Genomic DNA, 21,538 nt, shown 5'->3' on the forward strand with positions numbered 1-21,538 from the left:
TTTATTATTCATGCCAGCAGGCAGCATGAACTTCATGTTCACATGGGTTCTCCATGCTCCCTTCCCAGAGGCACTGTTCAGAGGTCAAGTCAGTAAGACGTGCTGGTGGATTTGGGTGCTGGAGATAAGAGAACGGTAGAAATTTAAGGTGCTTTCTAGGTGTTGGGCTGCATCCACAAAAGAACAAATTGAGGGTCAAGGCAAGGGAGGACAAGGACACCTAAGTACTTGTAACCGTTGAGATGCCTAATGCATATCTAGGTTCTTAGAAAACAGTTGGGTGCAAGCATTTGCAATTTAAGGGAGGGATCACTGCTGAAGGAATAGACCTGGGAGGCCCTGTGGGATGACAAATACTTAGAGCCCTGAGATGAATGAGATCGCCAGAGAATGCTTTCTGAATTCACCAGACTTCTCTGTCAGTGGAATCACCTGGAGTGCTTGTGAGAAACACAGACTCCCAGGTCCCGTTCAGATCTTGCATTCTAAAACTTTATGATCTATCTAAAGTTTTTGCATAAATTCTTTCACCAATATTTATTGAGTGCCTGTTATATTTCAAGCACTGTGCTTGGTGGTGATGGGTGGAGCTATAGCAGCATTTTGTGGTCACAAAGAAAGACCAAGGGAACACTGAGATCTTGGCAGATTTTGTGGAACCAATGGCCTGGCATCCAAACTTGTCATTATGAGGGAAAATAACCCCCTATTTATTTAGTCCATTATATTTGGGGGGGAGGGGGTGTTGCTTGTTTGTTACTTTCGGCCAAAAGCAATTTAACCTAATACACATGTTTTATTACTATATTTATAAATCTAGTAAATTTAAATAAAATAAAACAAATCATTATGATTAATATTTAATGAACTCAAGTTGCGTAGGCTAAACTCCCTTAAACCATCATTCTCATTTACACACATCACTTATTAAAATCTCTTAGACATTTTAAATTGCTTATATAGACTTAATAATAGTTGAGTTTCTGGTTTAACACTTCAAATAATTGACCTGGCAAGTTTACAACCAATTAAGCCAAAATGTTCTCAGATATTTAAACATCTCTTCTAAATCTAATAAGTTAAACTTACAAATATCATGAATGTATCCTAAAACTATTAAGGAGCTCAGTCAAGTTTTCTTACATCTTCCAACTTAAAATCAATTTCACGTTTTAAATCAGAGTCATACATTTCCACTTAAAGAATCACTTCAATAAGAAACACACGCAAGATTATTCCTAAGCTCAACATGAAAGTACCAATATTACGGGTCTGATTTATTTAATCATCGCCATATTTAATTCTAAACATTCCCAGATGCAGAAAGTCACTTACTCAACCAGGGAGCAGATTTTTTACCTCAAGAGAGTCAGAGTTACTGGGTCAGGAACTCATGACCACAATATGGTGAACATCTCAGATAAGCTGAGGTCCCTTAGGAGCAGAGTCAGAAGGCATGTGAGCGCCCTGACCCTTTCTGTGGTCACTATGACAACAGAGGACATCCTTCCTTGGGCTTTGATTTTAGAACCTTAATTCCAGTCTCCTCTTCACTATTCTTCTGTATTTTTTAATTATTAGAAGAGATGAAAATCAGCAGCTCCACCCAAGTGAGCTCACTTCGGTTATTACTTCATTGGCTTCTATGCTCTTGGTGCTCTGCAGACATTGCTAGCATATTTCCATGCTGCTCTAAGGGAACGTTAAGGCTGTTGGATTTAATCCTGAACAATTGGCCCCATGCCATGACTCTAAAGTCATGATAATGACATAAACCATTCCCCTTCCTTGGGACTTGTTATGAATTCCCCAAATAGGATGATAGCATCTCCCATTTCCTCACAACTACTGTATTTGACTTGGCAGGATCTTGGCTCCAGGTGCTGCTGTTCACCCTCCAGTGTTGCCTGCCGGGGACATCCTGTTCATTAGCTAATCTGCCTCAGGCTCAGATGCATCAGCCCCTTCTCTCTACTGGGGTGCGGGGAATCTCCTTACCATCCCCACCTCCGTTCTCTGTAGTCACCTCTCTAGCAGGTAGACAATGGCCTCCTGTTGGACTGTCCAGCCTTCCTTTTTTCTTAAAGAAAATATTTTTATTGATTTCAGAGAAGAAGGGAGAGGGAGAGAGAGAGAGAGAAACATCAGTGATGAGAGAGAGTCATCGATTGGCTGCCTCCTGCACGCCCCCTCCTGGGGATGGAGCCTGCAACCGCAGCAGGTGCCCTGACCAGAAATCGAACTGTGACCTCCTGGTTCATAGGTCCATGCTCAACCACTGAGCCACACCGGCCAGGCTGCCCAGCCTTCCTGGTGTGGGAGTGAGGGCACCGGGCAGCAGAGCTGGAGCAGCATCTGTTTTAGACTCATCACTGTGTGTAGATAAGTGTGGACTAAAACATGACAAGTATCAATAGTAGCAACAACAGTACTAACCATAATATCAGGAGCCAACCCTGAAAGCTTACCGTGTTCACCACCATAAGCTAGGTCAGTGGTCGGCAAACTGTGCTCGCAAGCCACATGCGGCTCTTTGGCCCCTTGAGTGTGACTCTTCCTAAGCCTTAGGAGTACCCTAATTAAGTTAATAACAATGTACCTACCTATATAGTTTAAGTTTAAAAAATTTGGCTCTCAAAAGAAATTTCAATCGTTGTACTGTAGATATTTGGCTCTGTTGGTATTTGACTAATGAGTTTGCCAACCACTGAGCAAGGTGAATCATCATATTCAATCGCCTCAGGAACTCTGAGATAAGTGCTACATGTATCCTCATTTTATAGATGAAGAAAATGAGGCTTTAAAAGATTGTTTTCCACAGCCTCCAACTGGCGAATGCCAGAAGAAAAACTTGAATCAGGTCCATCTGTGCTGTGCTCTGGGGACCGCATTAGTTTTAATTCCATCCCCCAGAGAGAAAGCTGGCTGCAGCACGTCCCAAATCCGTGTCTGTACCTCTGCTCAGCATCTGACAAATCAGGGCTGTTTCCGGCCTTGGTGATCTGGAGGGTGGCCAGCCCTTTGCACTCTTTTCCTCGAGGGCCCCTAACTCCTGCGCACTCTGGACTTTTCTTTCCTCCCATGTGGCCTTGTACTTGAATGACTGTACGCAGACCGCCCCCACCGGCCAGATTCCCTCTACACTCCATACCCCAAAGGGCAAGTTCTCAGCCCACCTGAGCACAGTGAACTAAAACTACCAAAGAGCTCCCTGGGCACAAATAGTTTCTAACCATAAGAAATAGAAGTTTATTTAACTTCAATTTTTTGCACTGTGATGCCAAAGCGTGTTTATTATCCTGATATTTGGAACTAATAGTGTCTTTTTCCCATTAAATACACTATGAAGTACAGTGGTTAGATTCCCATTCCAGCCCACCTAGGTCTAATAGCCATATGTACTTTGAGCCAAGCTCATTTACAATAAAGAGTACAGGACAAATGCCTATCACAAAACTAATGATTTTTTTTTTAACAAAAAGAATAGAAATAGAATGTAGGAAAGTTTGTATTTATTAAAATGTGTAGACTTGGGGGAAAGCATGTTTAAAGGAAAATGAAGATAGGGATGGAAGATTTGGGAGATTCTAAAAGAGACTTCTGGGTACTTCAAAGGACTTCGGAGGTGGAGGGCTTGGGTACTTGTAATTTCTAATTATATGTCAGAGGGCAAAACTCTCCCTTTTCTCTGACACAGAGTTGTCACCAGCTCTGACTCTCAACAATGATACTTGGGCTTTTCTTGAGTCATGTGACTCACAAGCAGAATGAAAAGAGGCAGGAAAGGTCATCCTGAGGGAACTGAGTGGGAAAAAAGAAAGTTGAGGGAGGGCACAGTAGAAGGGGATAAAGAGGAGGGTAGAGTTGTCTGATGAACAGCTATTTGATCTATGAGTGTGCCTCGGAGTACAGTCCCCCTGGAGGGGAAGACGGGGTGACAGGTGAAAGACTGGCATTCCCAACATAGCACCCGTGACCCCATCAGCTCTGAGCAGCCTGACTGCCATCTGAAGAGAAGGGATAAGTGTGTTTTATGCGATGGAGTAGAAAAGAAGGGAGCCATGGTTAGTGCTGTGAATGGAACACATTTCTCTTTAAGGAAAAAAAAAGAGATTTGTAGTGTCTGCTGATTATGGTGGTGTAAATGCTCCCACTGTGGGCATTTTCAAGCAACAAATGGTTTCATAGTAACTGGCTCACCAATTCCTGAATATTTAATAATCAGCTTCCACATGCTGATGTGAGCTGCTCCAACACACCCCTCCAACAACAGACAGGGCGACTAACCACGTATATGTTCAGATAGTTGCCGATCCAGCCTCTGTACTCAAGCCTGCACTGTTCTGCTCTGCGTGACATTTTAATTTTTCGATGGTTAATTATTCAAAACCGACAGAATATTCATGAAATTCAGTAAAAGAGTATCTCAAAAAGCACATTCTTTGCCTAAAAACCACCAGAAACCCTAGGGGCAGAGGACCATTTGATTCGTCTAAGTTTAAATTCAAGAATCATCACAGAGCTGGATTCTTGCGACTACATTATATTTTCTGATGACTGTGCTTTTTATGTGATTTTTTTTTAAGTAAAAGAAAGAAAAAATCAGCCATGATCTTTTCTGGAACAATTTAAAACACTTAAACACCAGAGCATGTTTTTAGTGAAATTGTAATCCATTTCCAAAGTGGGTGAGAAATGGAAGAGAGCGTACCTGCTGATCTTACTCTATATTCCCCGAATCACACTGTCAGAAGCAGGGGTCTCAGACTCCGAGTGCTGGAGAATGTGGAAAGGTTTCTGCACACAGAGTGCCCCCCTGCCCCCCGTGGCGTGGAGTGCTGGGGGACTTAAACTCAGATAAAGGGCAGCCAGAGACCCCAGAGGAGCAGGAGACGGGAGCAGCCACATCCCCTCCAGCATCTCCCTGCTGGTCTCCGGCCTACACAGTCACCATGACCTGATCCAGGGGTTTCCGTTTCAGGTCGGGCACCGTGGCCTCTTTGCTGGGGTACCCCACGGGCAGCAGCATCAGCAGCTTCTCATTTGTGGGGCGGCTCAGGAGCACCCTCAGACGGGGGCCACAGTTGAGAGGAGTGGTAGTGACCGTCACCAGGCCTGCGTTCTAAAACGGGAGAGGAAAAGAGTACATGGAGACGTCAGCGGCAAAGTCCGGCTCTGCTTCAAGGCTGGGGACATTCCAGTCCCTGTTAGACCTGCTTGTTCTTTCAGTTCCCGGACGTTGGGCAGCAAAGAGGCACAGGGGTATGGTGACTCTTGCCTGCTCTCCTCAATCCCCCCAGCTCCCACCTTCTTTTAACCAAACAGTGGGAAGGTTCTTGAAGAAGAAAAATGCCAGTCTTACCTTTCTTTAAGCTTAAGAAATAGGAATGGTTATTTCATGGAAAGAATTTTGGGGAATCCAACTACACTAAAGGAATGACAAGAAACCAAGTGGTTCCTATGATCCAACCATGGTCAGAGCACTGCCCCCAGCTGATAACCCCACATCCAGTGAGAGAGGACCCAGCAGCCAAGGGGGGGGAGGCAGAGAAAATACTCCATCAACCTCTCCCCAAGCCCCCCAGATCATAAACAGCTGATAAAAATCATGTGTAGCCTTAAGGCACCTCCGCAGCTGGCCCTCTCCACCGCTGGCCCTCTCCACCATTGCCCCCCGCCACGCCCACCTCCCCTGCTTGTCCAATCACCGCCAAGCCTGAGTCAGAAAGTTCTGGAACTGCCTTTGAGAGTCCAGCACAACTCGTCACTATGCCATCTGTCCAGATGGGGGCTTTGGGAGATTTCTCTTTCCTCCCTGGCAAATCAAGACCTGCACTCAGAAGGATGCCTATGGAACGCTAGAGGGCAGCAAACTCAACACTAAAGTGGCAAAAGGCTGCTGAGTCAAAGGCCTGGAGGCCACTTGTGATCTGAGCTCGCTTCTACCAGGACACCCGAAACTAATCTAATATTGTACATCAACTATAATTGAAAAATAGAAAACTATTTAAAAGGGAAAAAAAGATGGATGGAGGTGCCCTGCGGCACAGTGATTCCTTTATTTATTAGTATACAGAATCAGGAGGGGGGAAAAAAAAGATTTCAGCTCCTTTAGGACAAATTTTCAAGTAATCTATTTCTCTTTTGTGCAACAATGACCATACTTTGTGAGGTGTTTTTGACGCGCAGACTTTTCTTGGAGATAGTGAAGAAGCCCACAGTGACTTATTGTTCCTTGGCAGTATGATCACTCACTCTTATAGTCTTGTTTGCTTGACTTGTTTACCGGTTTACTGTCTCTCTCCACCCCAAGACCCCAATTCCCACCAGAACACACAATTCATGAGGCGACTATTCCTGGGGCCTCCCAGGATCTGTCACAGAGAAGGAACTCGGAGGGGATTTGTTGAGGGAATGAACTGACTCAGGTGAAAGGCATACCTCAGCTACTCTGCTTCATGCTTAGTATTGCTCTAGCTACTAGGTAGATGGACTTTTTTTAAGTACATGAACTTGTTTCTAATGCAATACAATGTAAACTCAACTTCTCAGAAGCTCAATGATATTGTCCTCCTTACAGTTTTCAAGCATTTGATCAGCACAGATAACAGCAAACACAGCTAGGAAACCAGTCCCTTGAACTTCCAGGCTCTGAAAGTGCATGTCTCCCAACACCCTTGACCTTCACATGTCACAGATGAAGGCAGACAGAAGGGCCTTTCTTCTGAGCCTGCAATGATGTTTCAGGTGAATTTCCAGGAAGAATTCCAGCTCATTGAACCAGAGTCAGTTTTCACATCAGAGTTACCTCCCTCAGGAATTCAACTTTACAATAACAATTTCAGAATGTCCCTGAACCAGAAACTCAGCTGCCCTCTGTGAATAAGGCCACTGCTTGGCCCCCAAGCATCACCTCTCTCTCCAGGGCCAGGTGGGAGGCTGACCTACCTGCAGGGCGGCGAGGAGGATGCCACACGAGATGGACACACTGATCTCGTTGTAGTAGTGGACCTTCTTTTTGCCATTGGTGGTAAAACCATGTACTTGTTTGAAAATGAGAATCAAAATGGGAGCTGTGTCCAAGTACTCTTTAATCCAATTAGTTCTGAAGGGGGGAAAAAGAAAGATATTTCAGAGAATATTTGCTCTTATGATTTTTTGTTCTTTTCACTACTTCGCTTATTTATGTTGCAAATAACAAGGTTTTGCAATGAGAAGACCAAAGCTAAGATTTGACCCAGACCTGCTATATATGCTCAAGGCAATACAGTGGTGAGACCGGGCCTAACTTCCATAATTCCTCACAGAGGTAGGTTCAAACATTTGAACACCTAAACCAAAACCGGGAAACTGACGCCATCGTTGTTTCATTGTAAGAAGTCAAACCAAACATCCCTCATCCCACCACCGTTTGTACCTCAGTTTCTTCAGGTCTGTGACCCATCGTTGTCCCATCCTTTTCAAGTAGTTTATTTTCTCTTCCTCCTCAATGATCTCCCGGATCTGATGCTTCATGTCCGGGTCCTTCACAACCACGAAGGTCCAGGGCTCTGTGTGGGCCCCACTGGGGGCTGTTCCTGTCCCCCATTAAAATCAGAAATTAACACTGCAGGGAAATGTGAGACTGTGGATTGAGAATAAATAGAGCGATTCAACACTTGCTGAAAATGAAGTTACCTCTTCTGGCAAACAGAGCGCTTGGCGGCAGCCCCTGGTGTGTTGCTGCTGCCTCCTTTCATTCGGCCTCACTGTAGGAGGTTCTGCACCCACTGGCTGAGATCAAGGCCAGTGGGTCTAGGGCTGGAGGGCCCTAGCACTGCTTCTCGAACTAAGTGGGAGGAAAAACGTCCCTAGGAACTGAATCAGGACCACAGAGGGAACTCAGAGTGGGGATTCTGATAGCCCAAATTCTCCAAAATGTCATCTGTTTTGATATCCTTGAAAAAGGATGAAGTCATAAAGTTTATGGTAAAATGTAAATGGTTAAGTCGTTTTTAAAACACTCCTCCAAAGGCAATGGAACTCTAAATCAGGGGTGGGCAAACTTTTTGACTCGAGGGCCACAATGGGTTCTTAAACTGGACCGGAGGGCCGGAACAAAAGCATGGATGGAGTGTTTGTGTGAACTAATATAAATTCAAAGTAAACATCATTACATAAAAGGGTACAGTCTTTTTTTTTTTTTTTAGTTTTATTCATTTCAAACGGGCTGGATCTGGCCCACGGGCTGGATCTGGCCCGCGGGCTGTAGTTTGCCCACAGCTGCTCTAAATTGTTTAGTGCCAACACCAAAGCTCTGAGTATGGACTCTGGGGCTTGTGGCTTCGTTGGGACACACAAGAACTCTTGGTCCTGGGTGCTCAATGCACACATCAGTGTGTCTTCTGCCTCTCACAGGCTTCGGGAGCACTCAGCCCACACCTTGATCATCCCAGGGACCCTGACAAAGCTTCATAGTACATCTCGGTATCTCGGTGCCCAAGGAGATTGCATTTCCTTTTAGATTCCAGCCATGGCCTGGGCCAGCTTCTGATCTGGATCTGATCACCCCTCAGTCCTAGAAATGGCCCCACTGTTCCTAGACCACAGTGACCCTCCGGTGGGATATTTCAGAAGCAACTATTCCTTTCTTCCTACTGAGTAATTTAATGGCATAAACTCTACATAAGAGGAGCTCAGGCCTCCAGCCTTGATGACGTCCTTGTTTGCCACCCACGACTCCTCATGGTAGAGGGGGCATGATTAAGTTGTGAAATGCTTTAGCAAGTCAGAAGCTAAACATAAAGCACACATTTCTACACAGAGGAATTCCAGTTCAGTTTGTACCTATGTTATCTGCCCAATAAATATTTGAGTCACTATCCTAAGAAATAAATTCATCCCTAATATTTTTAATTATACCAAATTTATCTAAGCATCACATGCACACACACACACATATAGATACAGATAATATACACAGACGCAATTTAATGGCTATTAGTTAGATAAAGGACTCAACAACTTAGTGCATTTGTACTCTTAATTGCAATGAATAAAACTCCAATCACAGAAGACTCTCAAAGAAGGGGCTTGCTCTTATTTCTCCTCCCACTTTCTTGTAGTTCTCATGTAGTTGTTTGCTTTTTTCTCTCTCTGTAAGCGGTAGCAATTTACATTGAAAATAGGTGTTTCTTGTTTGGTTTATTTTCCAAATGCACACAAGTAAATTTGGTAGGTCATCAGAATATAGTGTTAGAGCATTGTGGAGTATGATAGAAGAGACTTGGTTCCAAAAAGAGAAATAAATGTGGTGTGTGTGTGTGTGTGTGTGTGTGTGTGTGTGGTGTTTTTTTGTTTTGTTTTGTTTTTTTTATTGATTTTTACAGAGAGGAAAGGAGAGGGATAGAGAGTTAGAAACATGGATGAGAGAGAAACATCAATCAGCTGCCTCCTGCACACTCCCCACTGGGGATGTGCCTGCAACCAAGGTACATGCCCTTGACTGGAATTGAACTTGGGACCCTTTAGTCCTCAGGCCGATGCTCTATCCACTGAGCCAAACAGGTTAGGGCTGTGCGGTGTTTTAAGGGGGGGTGGGAGGAATAAAAATATTTATCTTCCAATGTATAATAGTGTGTTCAGAAATTTTTGTTTTTAATGAAAGTTCATAATGTTCTGTCATTTCAGAAGTTTTGAACTATTGTCACATCTGCTCCCAAGGAGTTTATAATAGTCAGACGTTTATAGAAAGTGGAAATAATTATGTTTCTGGCAGTCCGTCAGCACCTGGGTAAGACTTTATTCGTAAGCTTATCACTCTAGGCTTCCTTCACCGTGTTTGAGCTTCAACATTGCTCAATATTGTCACCGCAGTGATGCAGCTGACATTCTCAACCACCCAGTGTGCGACTACAGACCTGCTGTTTTGATGACATTCTCAATGACTTCCATTGGGACTTGCTCGTTACTTATGAATCTCACTGAGCGTCTCTTATTGAGAAGCTCATAAAATTCCTGGGATCTCGTAACCATTTCCTCCTCAGGATACCGGGTGTGGGAGAATGGGATGTGTTCAACACTTTCCTCGGACTCTTGCCACTCATCAGCATCTGCAAATAAGAACAAGAAAAGCAGCAAGTTAAATGATCTCTCTTAGTCATCAGGTGGCCACTTGGGAGAAGGAGATAAAGCTCAAAACTTTATGAGCTCAAAAGCATCAACAAAAAATGAGATGTATAGATCTACAGAATCTTGACCTCTGATCTTGACAATCCTTTAAACTCCAGATTGGTTATAAATCAAGAAAAAGAAAAATTTCCCCTACACAAAGATGAGGAGTGCAACTTTTTATTAATAGTGAACTAGCTAGTTTGAAACACTCTCTCATCAGCTGAAAACCACTAAGATCACTCAATAAAATATTGTTACAGGTCCTTTTAAAACCACCAAATTGTTGACAACATAGTAAGAAATCCCTAGTTTAAAACTAAAGAGAAAATATGAACCTACAGAGGTAAAGAATCACGGGAGCTGTCTTTTCCCTAATTGTGTTTGTCAATCCCTACACATGTCAATGTCCATTTTCAGATTTCCAGGAATCAAGCGGGACAGAAATCAAAGCTCAGGCCCCAACACATGGGGAGTCTCATAGTCTGGAACCTTCCCAGAAATGAGGAAAAATACCAAATCTACATACTGAAGAAGCCCAGTCAACTCCAAGCGGTGGAAGAAAAAGAAACCCACACCTTTTATGGTAAAATATAAAATGTTAAAAGCAGTCAGAGGGGGAAATATCACCTTAGGAAGACTAACAAGAATAACTGAAATCCTAACAGCAACAAGAATAATTGCATCGAATACCAGTGGACTAAACGCTCCTGATACAGGCCAATGAGTTACATGTTTAAGCCCTACTGTGTTTTTTTATTAGAAAGTATAGTTGACATACAATATTATGAGTTTCAAGTGTAAAGCATAGTTACTCTGAGGAATTGTACAAAGCGAAAGACTTTTGTAGGCAGAAGGGAACAGGAGCAAGGAAGTTGTTGTAGGCAAAAAACTGGATTGGTAATTGCAAAGTTAGATTCTTTTAGGACATGGCAGGGTCTATCAGGCAGATGACCTCACTAGTGCCGATCAGGCGATTCCTGGTCAACTGGTTTATGATTCCAATTCTGGGGGATCTGAAACTGTAATTAGGTTTGGTGATGTGGAGCTTAGCATGTGTGACTCCAATTTGGGCCTGTTTTTTTTCTTAACACATCTAGAACATAAGAATTTAGAGAGGTTGAAAGTAAAAGGCTAGAAAAGTTATGCCATTCATCTCATAAGCATATCAATATCACATTTTTTAAAATTAAGGGTCACTTTATAAATTTATTATAATATTAAATTATAAAATAATATAACATTACATTACATATTATAATATTAATATTTCAGTATATTAAATTATAAATAATAATTATAAGAAATTCTAAGAAAGCAATTTAAAATGTGTATGCAAATGTTAATCAATAGCAGAGTGAATAAATTGTGATATCCTCTGGAAATTAAATATATACATGAAAGCATTTTATCTGAATGTGAAAAATGAATGGGCTTCGGTCACATGCCTAACCTGGATGAATTTTACAAGTATAATGTTAAGCAAAAGAAGCAAGTCAAAAGAATTTTAACATGATGATTCTATCATTTAGGAATGCATACATAGGCAATAAATCTGTAAATAAAAGCAAAGAAATAATTCCTATACATTCAAAGTAATAACTATTTCTGTAGGGTCAGGAAGAGGTTGTTACTAGAAAGGGACATAGGGGGTTTTATGGAGTGCTAAAATTTTTTATTTCTTAACCTAGGTGATAATTATATGGATATTTGCTTTAAAATTATTTGTTAAGCAATTCATTTATGTCTTATACACTTTTTCAATAAGTATATTACATCTCACAATTTTTAAAAATAAGAAGGCCATAGAAATTAATTACCAAAGAAATCAAACATGGATCAAGTGACAAGAACTGTGAGGTTAGAACATCTGAAGAAAGAGAGAAGACAGGCATGTTCTCAATGGGTGAAAGTTTAAGTGGGTAAGGTCTAATTTAAGTGGGTTAGATCTTTAGTGATGAAGTCCTTGCCGTGTTGCTATTTTTCAAAGCACAACAACAAAACCAATTTTTAACATTCCTGTTTCATATTTAAAATTTCAAGGCTTTCAAGAAAGATTTAGAATTTGAAACAATCAATGGGAACTGAAAGTGTGAACAAAACTGGCCATGGGTACTTCCTCTTCTGAGCCAAGAGCATATTACAATCAGTGGAAAATACCACCCCCCACCCCCTGAAGCCCAGTCAACTCCAAGCGGTATAGGAACAACTCTCCCCCTGAGTTGTTCACTTTCCCTCCCAAAAATGTTGAGGGAAGAAGAGGAGACACAGTTTTAAACCTCTGATGGCTTCTCTGTGTTGCTGTATCCCTGGCTTGTGGTCAAGCATAGGAGTGACTGTTTGCAAAAGGAGCTGAGCACTCCACCTGACAAAGTGAGGGGAATAGAATTTGGGGAGAAAAGCCCAGAGGCAGATCTACAAAATGAAGAATCAAAAGACCTTTGGAAGGAAAAAAAGGCTGCCCCAAACTAATACATTGGGTAAGTGGTTGGTGGGTGGAGAAATCACTGAAAAAAGGGGGGAGGGATGATTTCCATAGGCAAGTAGGTGTGAGTGGGGAGGAAAATCACTGACAAAAACATCAGGAGGCCATGGGCCTGAGGCTCAGTGCCAGGTGATCTCATGAACCAGTTCTGGACTAGAAGGGGTCAGTGGGAAGGAAAAAATGGGACATCTGTAATACTTTCAACAGTAAAGATACATTTTTCGAAAAGCAAGAAAATAGATGTCCAAGAGGCGAGATGTCACTTCGGGAGCCTTCACATAAAGATGAGAATTACCCATGGAAACAGAGGGAAGAGAGCAAGGAGATCCAGGGCCTGAGGGTCTGTCTGGGACATTCCAGGTAGAGTTCAGGTAGAGGATTGACCGTCTCTGATACTGGCTCCCACACACTTCATTCCCAGGCAGATGGGGATGGGGAGGGGTAAGGCAGGAGGGGACTCCCATGAAGGGGGACTGACTCCAAAGGGACTGAGAACCCAGCTACAATACTAGCAGGTTCCACTTTGCTCACAGCTCTTAGTGAGAAACTTCTTTTGACACTTTGCTAGCCAGGGCAGTCTGGCCCCGGACTATACACATTTAATGAGAAGGCCCAGTTACTAAGTTAAAAGAAAGTAGGGGAGAGGGGGGAATGGCGACAATCAGCTATCAGCTTTTCAGCAAAAAATTCTGAATCAAACCCAGATGTCGTCATCACCAACCCTGAACTTCCTCAAATGTGCCAATAAAGACTTTCAACACCAATGAGACTTCCTTCCCCATTTGTTAGGAAGTCTGGCGGCCTCTGTAATCAGTACACAGTCAATGAGCAAGACCATGAAATGCTTCCTGAACTGAAACGTAAATTAACAACTCTTAAGATCCATTCAACCAGCATTTATAGAAACGGGAAGGCAGCTTACGGGCATGACTTGGCAATTTCTGCAGCTTCGAAAGTCCAGGGTAGGTGCTCTCCCTCGAGTCTAGCAGAATGAAGAACTGGCCTAATAACTGCTGGCTGGATTGTCCTGCAGGGCAATCTGAGCGATGCAAGACAGGGAGGGGGGGCGGGAAGGGGGGTTGCTGTTTCTGGAGCCTCTCCCAGGCCTGAAGGTCTACGTCCCGCCGAGGGAAAGAGCCAGGCTCAGAGACAGTGCCCAGTGACCACCAGGCCATGAACCAACACAAATGCAAAAGGCACCAATTCTCTCTCCTTCCCCTTGACCTCCTGAGGGCCCCCAGGAAGGTGGTCCTCACCAAGAGGAAAGAGAGCCACCTCTGGAAACTGCACAGCTGTCCTGCCTCCATCCTAGGCCAGCCCAGTCACCCTGGCGAGTCATTTGAGCTGTGAAGCCCATGCATTTCCAAAACAAATGCGTGCTATTATGGTCTGCTTTTTAATATACGTCCTGTGCTCCCACACTTGGGGTTGGCTCTTGATACCAGGAGTAATTCACCTTTTATCGTTGCTTTAATGCCAAGGAACACAGAATTGCTCTGTAATTAGGTTTAATGGCCAAGTAATTCCAGGTCACGTCTCTCCTTTAATGCTTAACATGGAAGTGTTTTCGTGGGGGGTTTTTATGGCATTTCTACAGAAGTTTCTTGTGTGTTTCCTGATTCTACTCCAAAATTTTGGCAAGAAGGCCAAATATTTTCAAGCTATGAATCTACAGGCCAATTGGTGTCGTGGCATCCTTGTTGCCTCCCTGTGAATTTTGGGAGCTCGAGGAGCAATGTAATGAGGCAGAGGGAGATGGGCTAGCACAGTAGTCAGATTCTGAAGGTGAGGTTGGGAGCGACTTCAGGGCTCAACACCTGTCCTGGGGACGCCTTCTTCCCGACCATCACTCTGACTCCTGCGTGGCCTCTCAGTCAGCTACCTCCCTAGCTGCGGTCTAGACTGACTATTTCAAGGGCAGCAACAGGGGTGGGTGGGGGTGGGGAGTCTGTGGCACCCAGATGAAGAACCTTGACGAGAGCAACACTATCCTTTTTCTATTTTCATTTCCAGGAACTTCCATGAGTCTGTGACATTTTATGGGAGCACTCTGAGGCTCTTACTTTGAGATAAACATTGCAACTTCTCCTTAGATCTTAGCTACAGAAAAATAGGGAACTGAAAGTACTAGCAGGACACCATTCCCCCACCCCCTGCCCACACACACACTGATTCCTGGCCTCTGAATGTGAACTAGGAATTCTCTGCGGGTCAGAGCTGGACGGGGTTGGATTGGTACCCATACTATCCTTAACTCCCACTAGAATGCCTACAACACTTATTTTACTGCTTTGTCTCTTACTGCTAATTTTCAAAATGGTTTTGGCTGGTATCTACTTGCTGTCATCACAAACACCTCTGTGTTTCTTCAGTAACGGAACCCTTTCTCTTCTCCAATTATGCCCCTTCCAAACCTGCAGTGCCCGCAGTGGTCCTCTCTTAGACCACGGTCCCCCAGCCAGTGGTTAGGAGCTGGGACTTGGGTGGCAGAGGAGACTGAGTTTAAACATTAATTCTCCCCTACCCCCTGTGTGACCTCAGTTGTTCTCACTTGTGTAAACAACAAAAAATTCAACAAGAGACTGTGAACTCTTCACTCAGGGCGTGTCTGCACATGGCTGTTGAGGGGGCCACTATGCATCAGATTCATTCCTTGGTGGGAGGACTACAGAGTGAAGAGGTAGAGGATTGGGGGAAAGAATAATCAGGTTAGAGAACCAGAACTGACCATAGAGCTTTGCTCTGTGTCCCCAACCTTCAGTCCCTCTCCCCCCCCCCCCACCCCCAGGTCTCAGATTCCCCACCAGCCTTATCAATCTCTTTCGTATCCCATAAACCAGCGGTTCTCAACCTGTAGGTCGTGACCCCTTTGGCGGTCGAACGACCCTTTCACTGGGGTCGCCTAAGACCATCCTGCATATCAGATATTTACATTATGATTCATAACAGTAGCAACATTACAGTTATGAAGTAGCAACGAAAATAATTTTATGGTTGGGTCACAACATGAGGAACTGTATTTAAAGGGCCAGAAGGTTAAGAACCACTGCCATAAACTCTTAGGTCTTCAAATCCAGTGGCCTTTCCTCCATGCACTTTGCCTCTGAGCTCTCAGGGAAGTTTTAACCCTGCAGGCCATCTCCTGCCACCTCTGTTCTAGGTCATTCTCCTATTGCAAAGGCAGCCTAGCAAACTGGCTGTGTGCCTGGGCCCTGGAACCAGACTGGCTGGGTCCTCACTCGAACACTAGCTGCTCAGGTAGTGACTTAGCATATTTGAGTCTCAGTTTCTTTATCTTCAAAATGGGGGGAAATAACAGTGTCTACTTCACTATGTTATTATGAAGACTAAATTAATTCACTTCATGTAAAATGTGACACTGGATCCCGTAAGTGCTACTTGTAATTATTATTTTTTTAAATATAGTTTTATTGATTTCAGAGAGGAAGGGATAGGGAGAGAGAGATAGAAACATCAATGATGAGAGACAACCATTGATTGGGTGCTTCCAGCACGCCCCACACTGGGGATTGACCCTGCAACCCAGGCATGTGCCCTGACTAGGAATCGAACTGTGACCTTCTGGTTCAAAGGTCAATGCTCAACTACTGAACCACGCCAGCCAGGCTTATTATTATTATTACTAGAGGTCTGGTGCACAAAAATTCGTGCACTCGGGGGGTTGGGTCCCTCAGGCAGGCCTGTGCCCTCTCGTAGCCCAGACTCCTCAGAAGATGTCCACCTGCCGGCTTAGGCCTGCTCCCCAGGGGAGTGGTCCTAAGCTGGCAGTCAGACATCCCTCTGGCAGCTAGGGAGCCCTCTGGGGATATCCACCCGCCAGCTTAGGCCTGCCTGCCCATTCACCTCTTCCTTCTCAGGTCAGCCATGACCTGACCACCCGCTCACTACCCCACTTCATTTCACCCTTCCCCAGATCAGCGCCGTCCTCCCGTCTTCTCAGCATCTTTCCCAGGGGTTTGCTCTTTTTGCTCCTCTTACCTGAGATGCCTCCTAACCCTTGCCAATCATGTCCTACTAATTTGACAAGCCTGGTTCATCCTTTTGCTAACTCCTCACCACACCCCCAGGCCTTCTCCAAACAGCTTATGATCATTTCCACCTGGTTCATCTCTTCATTACCCTCTGGTGCCTGTTTATTGCCGTGTCTGCTGACTAAGACATTCAGCTCTGAGGACAGCCGCCACTTTTGTCTCTAACCCACAGGGCCTGGCACAGTCAACGGGAGCAAGTCCCTACTTCGAGGCCACTTTTTAAATTTCAAAGTCCTTGACCAACACCTGACCACCAATCCCACGGTCGCCCCCAGCCTGTGATGTGTCCCTTCAGAAAGGTTTCACCAACCACAGCAGGTGGGAGCTAGGAAAACGTCAGCCCTCCTGGCTTTTTACTCAGAATCTGGGAATAAAGGGGGGTCAGTGCCAGCAAGCAAAGGCTGACCACCTGAGAGGAGCACCTTGTCCCTGTCACTCACGAGTCTGTTAGTAACAGAGGTAGCTGACCTGCTATCAGCATGCGCCCATCACAAAAACACCACACAGCATGGCCCAGAGCTTTACCTTCTTCCACCTGCTGGAGGTCAGTGCTGTCCTTCAGGTCTGCATCCACCCAGGGCCGAGCCTCGGACCCGGCTCTCGCCTCCCCTTTCCTTCTCTCCACGCCTCTATCCGCATTTTTAAAGATCCACACGATCAAAACGCAGACAACTGCTATCAAGACCGGAGTGAGGGAAAACATGCTCACAAGTCGGAGAATGGAGTGCGCACCTCCCCACGCTGGTATTTAAGTCAACAGAGGGGAGGCGGAATGCCAGGAGAGGGAAGGAGGGGGAGAGGGGCGTGCCTGGAGGAACCAAGTGAACTCCAGCTCTGAGCACTTGCCAAGGAGCAAAGGTCACAGCTGAGTGGGTTGGGGTGTGTTGTGGGTTTGGTAATGCACGAGTGCATTCACCTTTTTGAATTGTGTGCTCAATCAATGCATTCTTAGACAACGATTGCCAGGGTTGCGCTGAACACGTCCAGGCACCAGATCCTGCCAGCAGCGGTAGACCACATTCATCTTCCTCCTGGATGTTTTCTCTGAGAGCGTGTTGTGTCTTCAATGTGCCTGGAGCTAGGAATCGCCTGGAGAACTCCTTTGTAACAGAGGCGATTTCCAGACACCAGCTCAGATCTGCTGAGAGAAAATTCCCAGGAGAGGGGCCTGATCATCTACATTTTAAAACAGATTGTTCCTGAAACTGCCCTGAGGTTTTCATATTTAAAAAAATAATAATAAAGCCTGTGTCAACACGTAAAGAAATTCTTATTTTGCATTAGAGGAAAATGGTGGTCCAGGAAAAGTGATACAAAAACTTTAAGTGACAGTTTGATTGATTTATAATAATTTAAGTAGGGCCTTTTAAAAAAGTCTTAATTTCGGTTGCTCTAACAGAAATACCATAGCCTGGGTGGCTTAAATAACAGAAATTCATGTCTTAGCGTTCTGGAGGCTGAAGTCCAAGATCAAGGTGCAGCCGCCTTCCCTCCTGGTGAGGACCTTCTTCCTGGTTCTCCAATGGACGCCTTCTTCCTGCCCTCTCTGTCTCTTCTTCAAAGGTACCTGTCTCACCTGGGAGGGCTCCACCCTCATGCCCTAATCACCTCCCAAAGGTCCCACCTTCTAACACCATCACCTTGGGCAGTGGTCAGCAAACTCATTAGTCAACAGAGCCAAATATCAACAGTACAACGATTGAAATTTCTTTTAAGAGCCAAATTTTTTAAAACTTAAACTATATAGGTAGGTACATTGTTATTAACTTAATTAGGGTACTCTTAAGGCTTAGGAAGAGTCACACTCAAGGGGCCAAAGAGCCACGTGTGGCTCGCGAGCCGCAGTTTGCCAACCCTGGACCTTGGGGGTGAGGGCTTCAACATATTAATTTGGGGGCCATCACAACCCCTGGGTGTTAGCCTAAAAAGGCCCATGTCACTTGCTTCTTCACGGCAAGCTGGGACTATGGGCCTTTGGGAGGTGATTAGAACATGACAGTGGAGCCCTCCTGAATGAGATTAGTGCCCTTATGAGAAGAGACCTGGATACTGGCCAGCTCTCTCTCCACCCGTGAGGACATATGTGAAGGAAGCCACCTATGACCCAGGAATCAGACTTGCACCAGACACCAAACCTACCAGCACTGTGAGGTTGGACCTCTGAGCTTCCAGAACCATCAGAAGTGAATATTTGTTTTTTTTAAGCCAACCAGTTGGTGATATTTTTGTTATAGCAGCCTGAGCTGACTAAGACCACCTCCCATGGCTCATGCTTAGCTTAGGAGGAATACAGAAAAGAGGTTTAAAAATATGTATAGCACAGAAGAAAAGAACTTGGCAGTTCTGATCAGGTAATGATGAGAGGGGAAACCAGCAGAGAGGAGCCAAGACAGATACTGGTGGATGATGCATGGAAGGGAGATGCACGGTTTGGTCCCCAAGTTCTCTTATCCCAAAGCATTTGGCAGTGCTGGTCTCGGCAAAGGGTAGCCTTCCTAGGGCTCTTGTTCATAGATTTCCAGGAGACCATCCCCTTTCACTCCATGTGAATTCCTGCACTGCTCATGTGGATGGTGTGAGATACTTTTCCATCACTTATTATTAGAAATTAGTGGCCCAGTGCATGGATTTGTGCACATTGAAAGGGAATCTGGTGTGGGTGAACCAGATTTGGGGCTAACAGGGTCCCAGCAACAACCTAACCTATTGGTTGGAGTGTCTGCCCCTGGTGGTCATTGTGCGTCATAGCTACCAGTCGAACGGCTGAATGGTTGCTTAGGCTTTTACAGTTGAATGGTCACTTAGGCTTTTATATATATAGATTTTTGTTACTCCAGATTCCTTGGCCATTTTAATCATTTCATTTCCATTGATGGCAGAAAACTTAATGTTGCTATAAGAACAATTCTACCCCTTCTATTCCACAATGGAGAGAATAAGATTTCTCTCCTCCCCTTCCTTTCCTTGATTACCTGCATCATATTCTGGTATCAGAGGAGAGGCTTCTGGGCCTGGGTCGGGGGCCCTTTTTTGCTGGGTTCCAGAGAAGGGTACAGTCTTAAGAGACAGGAGCAATATGGGCTCCCTCCACATCAAACCTCCTGAGCCTCCCCACTGCCTTCAAGCCCAGATCACAGGGCCCTTGGCTGCCCAATCTTCAGGCCCCTTTGAGCGGTTACTAAATCTCTGGGAGACTCTCCTGGGATTTGGATACTGGGAGAAGGATTGACAATTTCAGGCCTCTCATTCACTTTTTGCCTTATGTATATCTATGCTATTTGAATACTTTCCTATTAGCAAGTACTTTTTTGTATTTTTTCATGTGATAAAATATAATAACATAAAATTTACCATTTTAGCCCTTTTTAAGTATACATTGTCATCAAATACAGTCATGATGTTGTGCACCCATCACAACTATTTCCAAACTGCTTCCCCCACCCAAATAGAAGCTCTGTACCCATCAAGCAAAACCACCCACTTCCCCTTCCAGATCTAACCTACTTCCTGTCTCTATAACTCAGCCTATTCTATAGATACTTTCTATAAGTGGAATTATACAATATTTGTCCTTTTCTGAATTGCTTTTATTTCACTCAGCATAATATCTTCAAGGCTCATCCATGTTTTAACTTGTATCAGAACATCATTCCTTTTTATGGCTTAAATGTGCTGTTTTTAGTAACTGAAAAATAAACAATGCATGTGGCAGTGTGGTTGAATTACCGGAATTTATGCTCTAGTGCACGTTCCATGTCTCAGTCTTGTGACTGGTGACCAAGGGGGATGGACTGGCCCGTCTGCAGAGCACACTGTGAAAGCTCCATTCTAGAAAACACATTCCCCAGGCACACATGTGCTTTTTAACTTTCAATGCTGATGTCAAATCTGATGACCCCTGTTCCATTTCCTTCCTGCTTTCCTAACATCCAGCCAGTGTGTTTGCAGGGGAAGTCAACTGAGTGAAGGGGGACTTTTCAGGAAAGAGACATCTTGGGTGTTGAGTGAGGTAACACTGTTCTAATGATTCACAAGAGCAAACTGTTATCACACATTTTTATCAAGTGCTCGTTTAGCAGGTATTATACCAAGTGTTTAAGCCAAAGGCTTGAAATAGGATGTGCCAGTATCTGTGTTATAATCTTATTTCAGTTTAAGTGTGAAGTTGGGAGGTGGGGGTGGGAAGGATTAAAAATGTTTTAAACCTAACTGGCTGCACCTAAAACCAGTCCACACTCACTAATAACATCAGAGGGTTTTATTATATGTATACTAGAGGCCTGATGCACAAATTCGTGCATGGGTGGGGTCCCTCAGCCTGGCCGGTGATCGGGCCAATTGGGGCCAGCCGGCCAGGGAGACCACGGGAGGTTGGCTGTGGGAGCGCACTGACCAGAAAGCTCCTGTGTTGAGCGTCTGCCCCCTGGTGGTCAGTGCGCATCATAGCTACCAGCCGGTGGTCTGGTCCTAATGGTTGCTAGGCTTTTATATATATAGATACCTGCCCAGAGGGCTGCATGGTATAGACATTTATGTTACCATGTGCCAGCACTGTTTCGACCTTTACCCACATTATCCCATTTAATCCACAAGATGAAGCACTTCCTAAAAAACTCCGTTGCTCCAGCAAGTCCACTTCTGGTCATAGACACACAAAAAATGAGAGCAGGGTCTCCAAGAGATATTTGCACACCCATGTTCATAGCAGCATTTTACAACAGCCAAGAGATGGAAACAACCCAAGTGTTCCTGGACAGATGGATGGATAAGTAAAATATGCTATATACAGTCAAAGGAATATTATCCGACCTTAAAAGGAAAGACATTCTGACACATGGTGCACCATAGATGA

The 21,538-nt window shown here is 44.5% G+C and overlaps 1 protein-coding gene across 1 annotated transcript; it reads right to left on the reverse strand.

Moving 5' to 3' along the window:
* Positions 1-786: 786 nt before the first annotated feature.
* On the reverse strand, positions 787-17,419 carry IYD (iodotyrosine deiodinase). Its single transcript, XM_070417471.1, has 5 exons — positions 17,212-17,419; positions 9,900-10,091; positions 7,418-7,577; positions 6,949-7,105; positions 787-5,122 (listed from the first exon to the last, which is right to left on the reverse strand). The coding sequence occupies exons 1-5, from the start codon at positions 17,387-17,389 to the stop codon at positions 4,940-4,942; spliced, it is 870 nt and encodes a 289-aa protein (XP_070273572.1). The 5' UTR covers positions 17,390-17,419; the 3' UTR covers positions 787-4,939.
* Between the last annotated feature and the right edge of the window lie 4,119 nt (positions 17,420-21,538).

This window comes from Myotis yumanensis, unplaced genomic scaffold, assembly GCF_028538775.1.
Source record: "Myotis yumanensis isolate MYYU_CA2020_CCGP unplaced genomic scaffold, mMyoYum1.0.hap1 SCAF_6, whole genome shotgun sequence".
NCBI lineage: Eukaryota > Metazoa > Chordata > Mammalia > Chiroptera > Vespertilionidae > Myotis > Myotis yumanensis.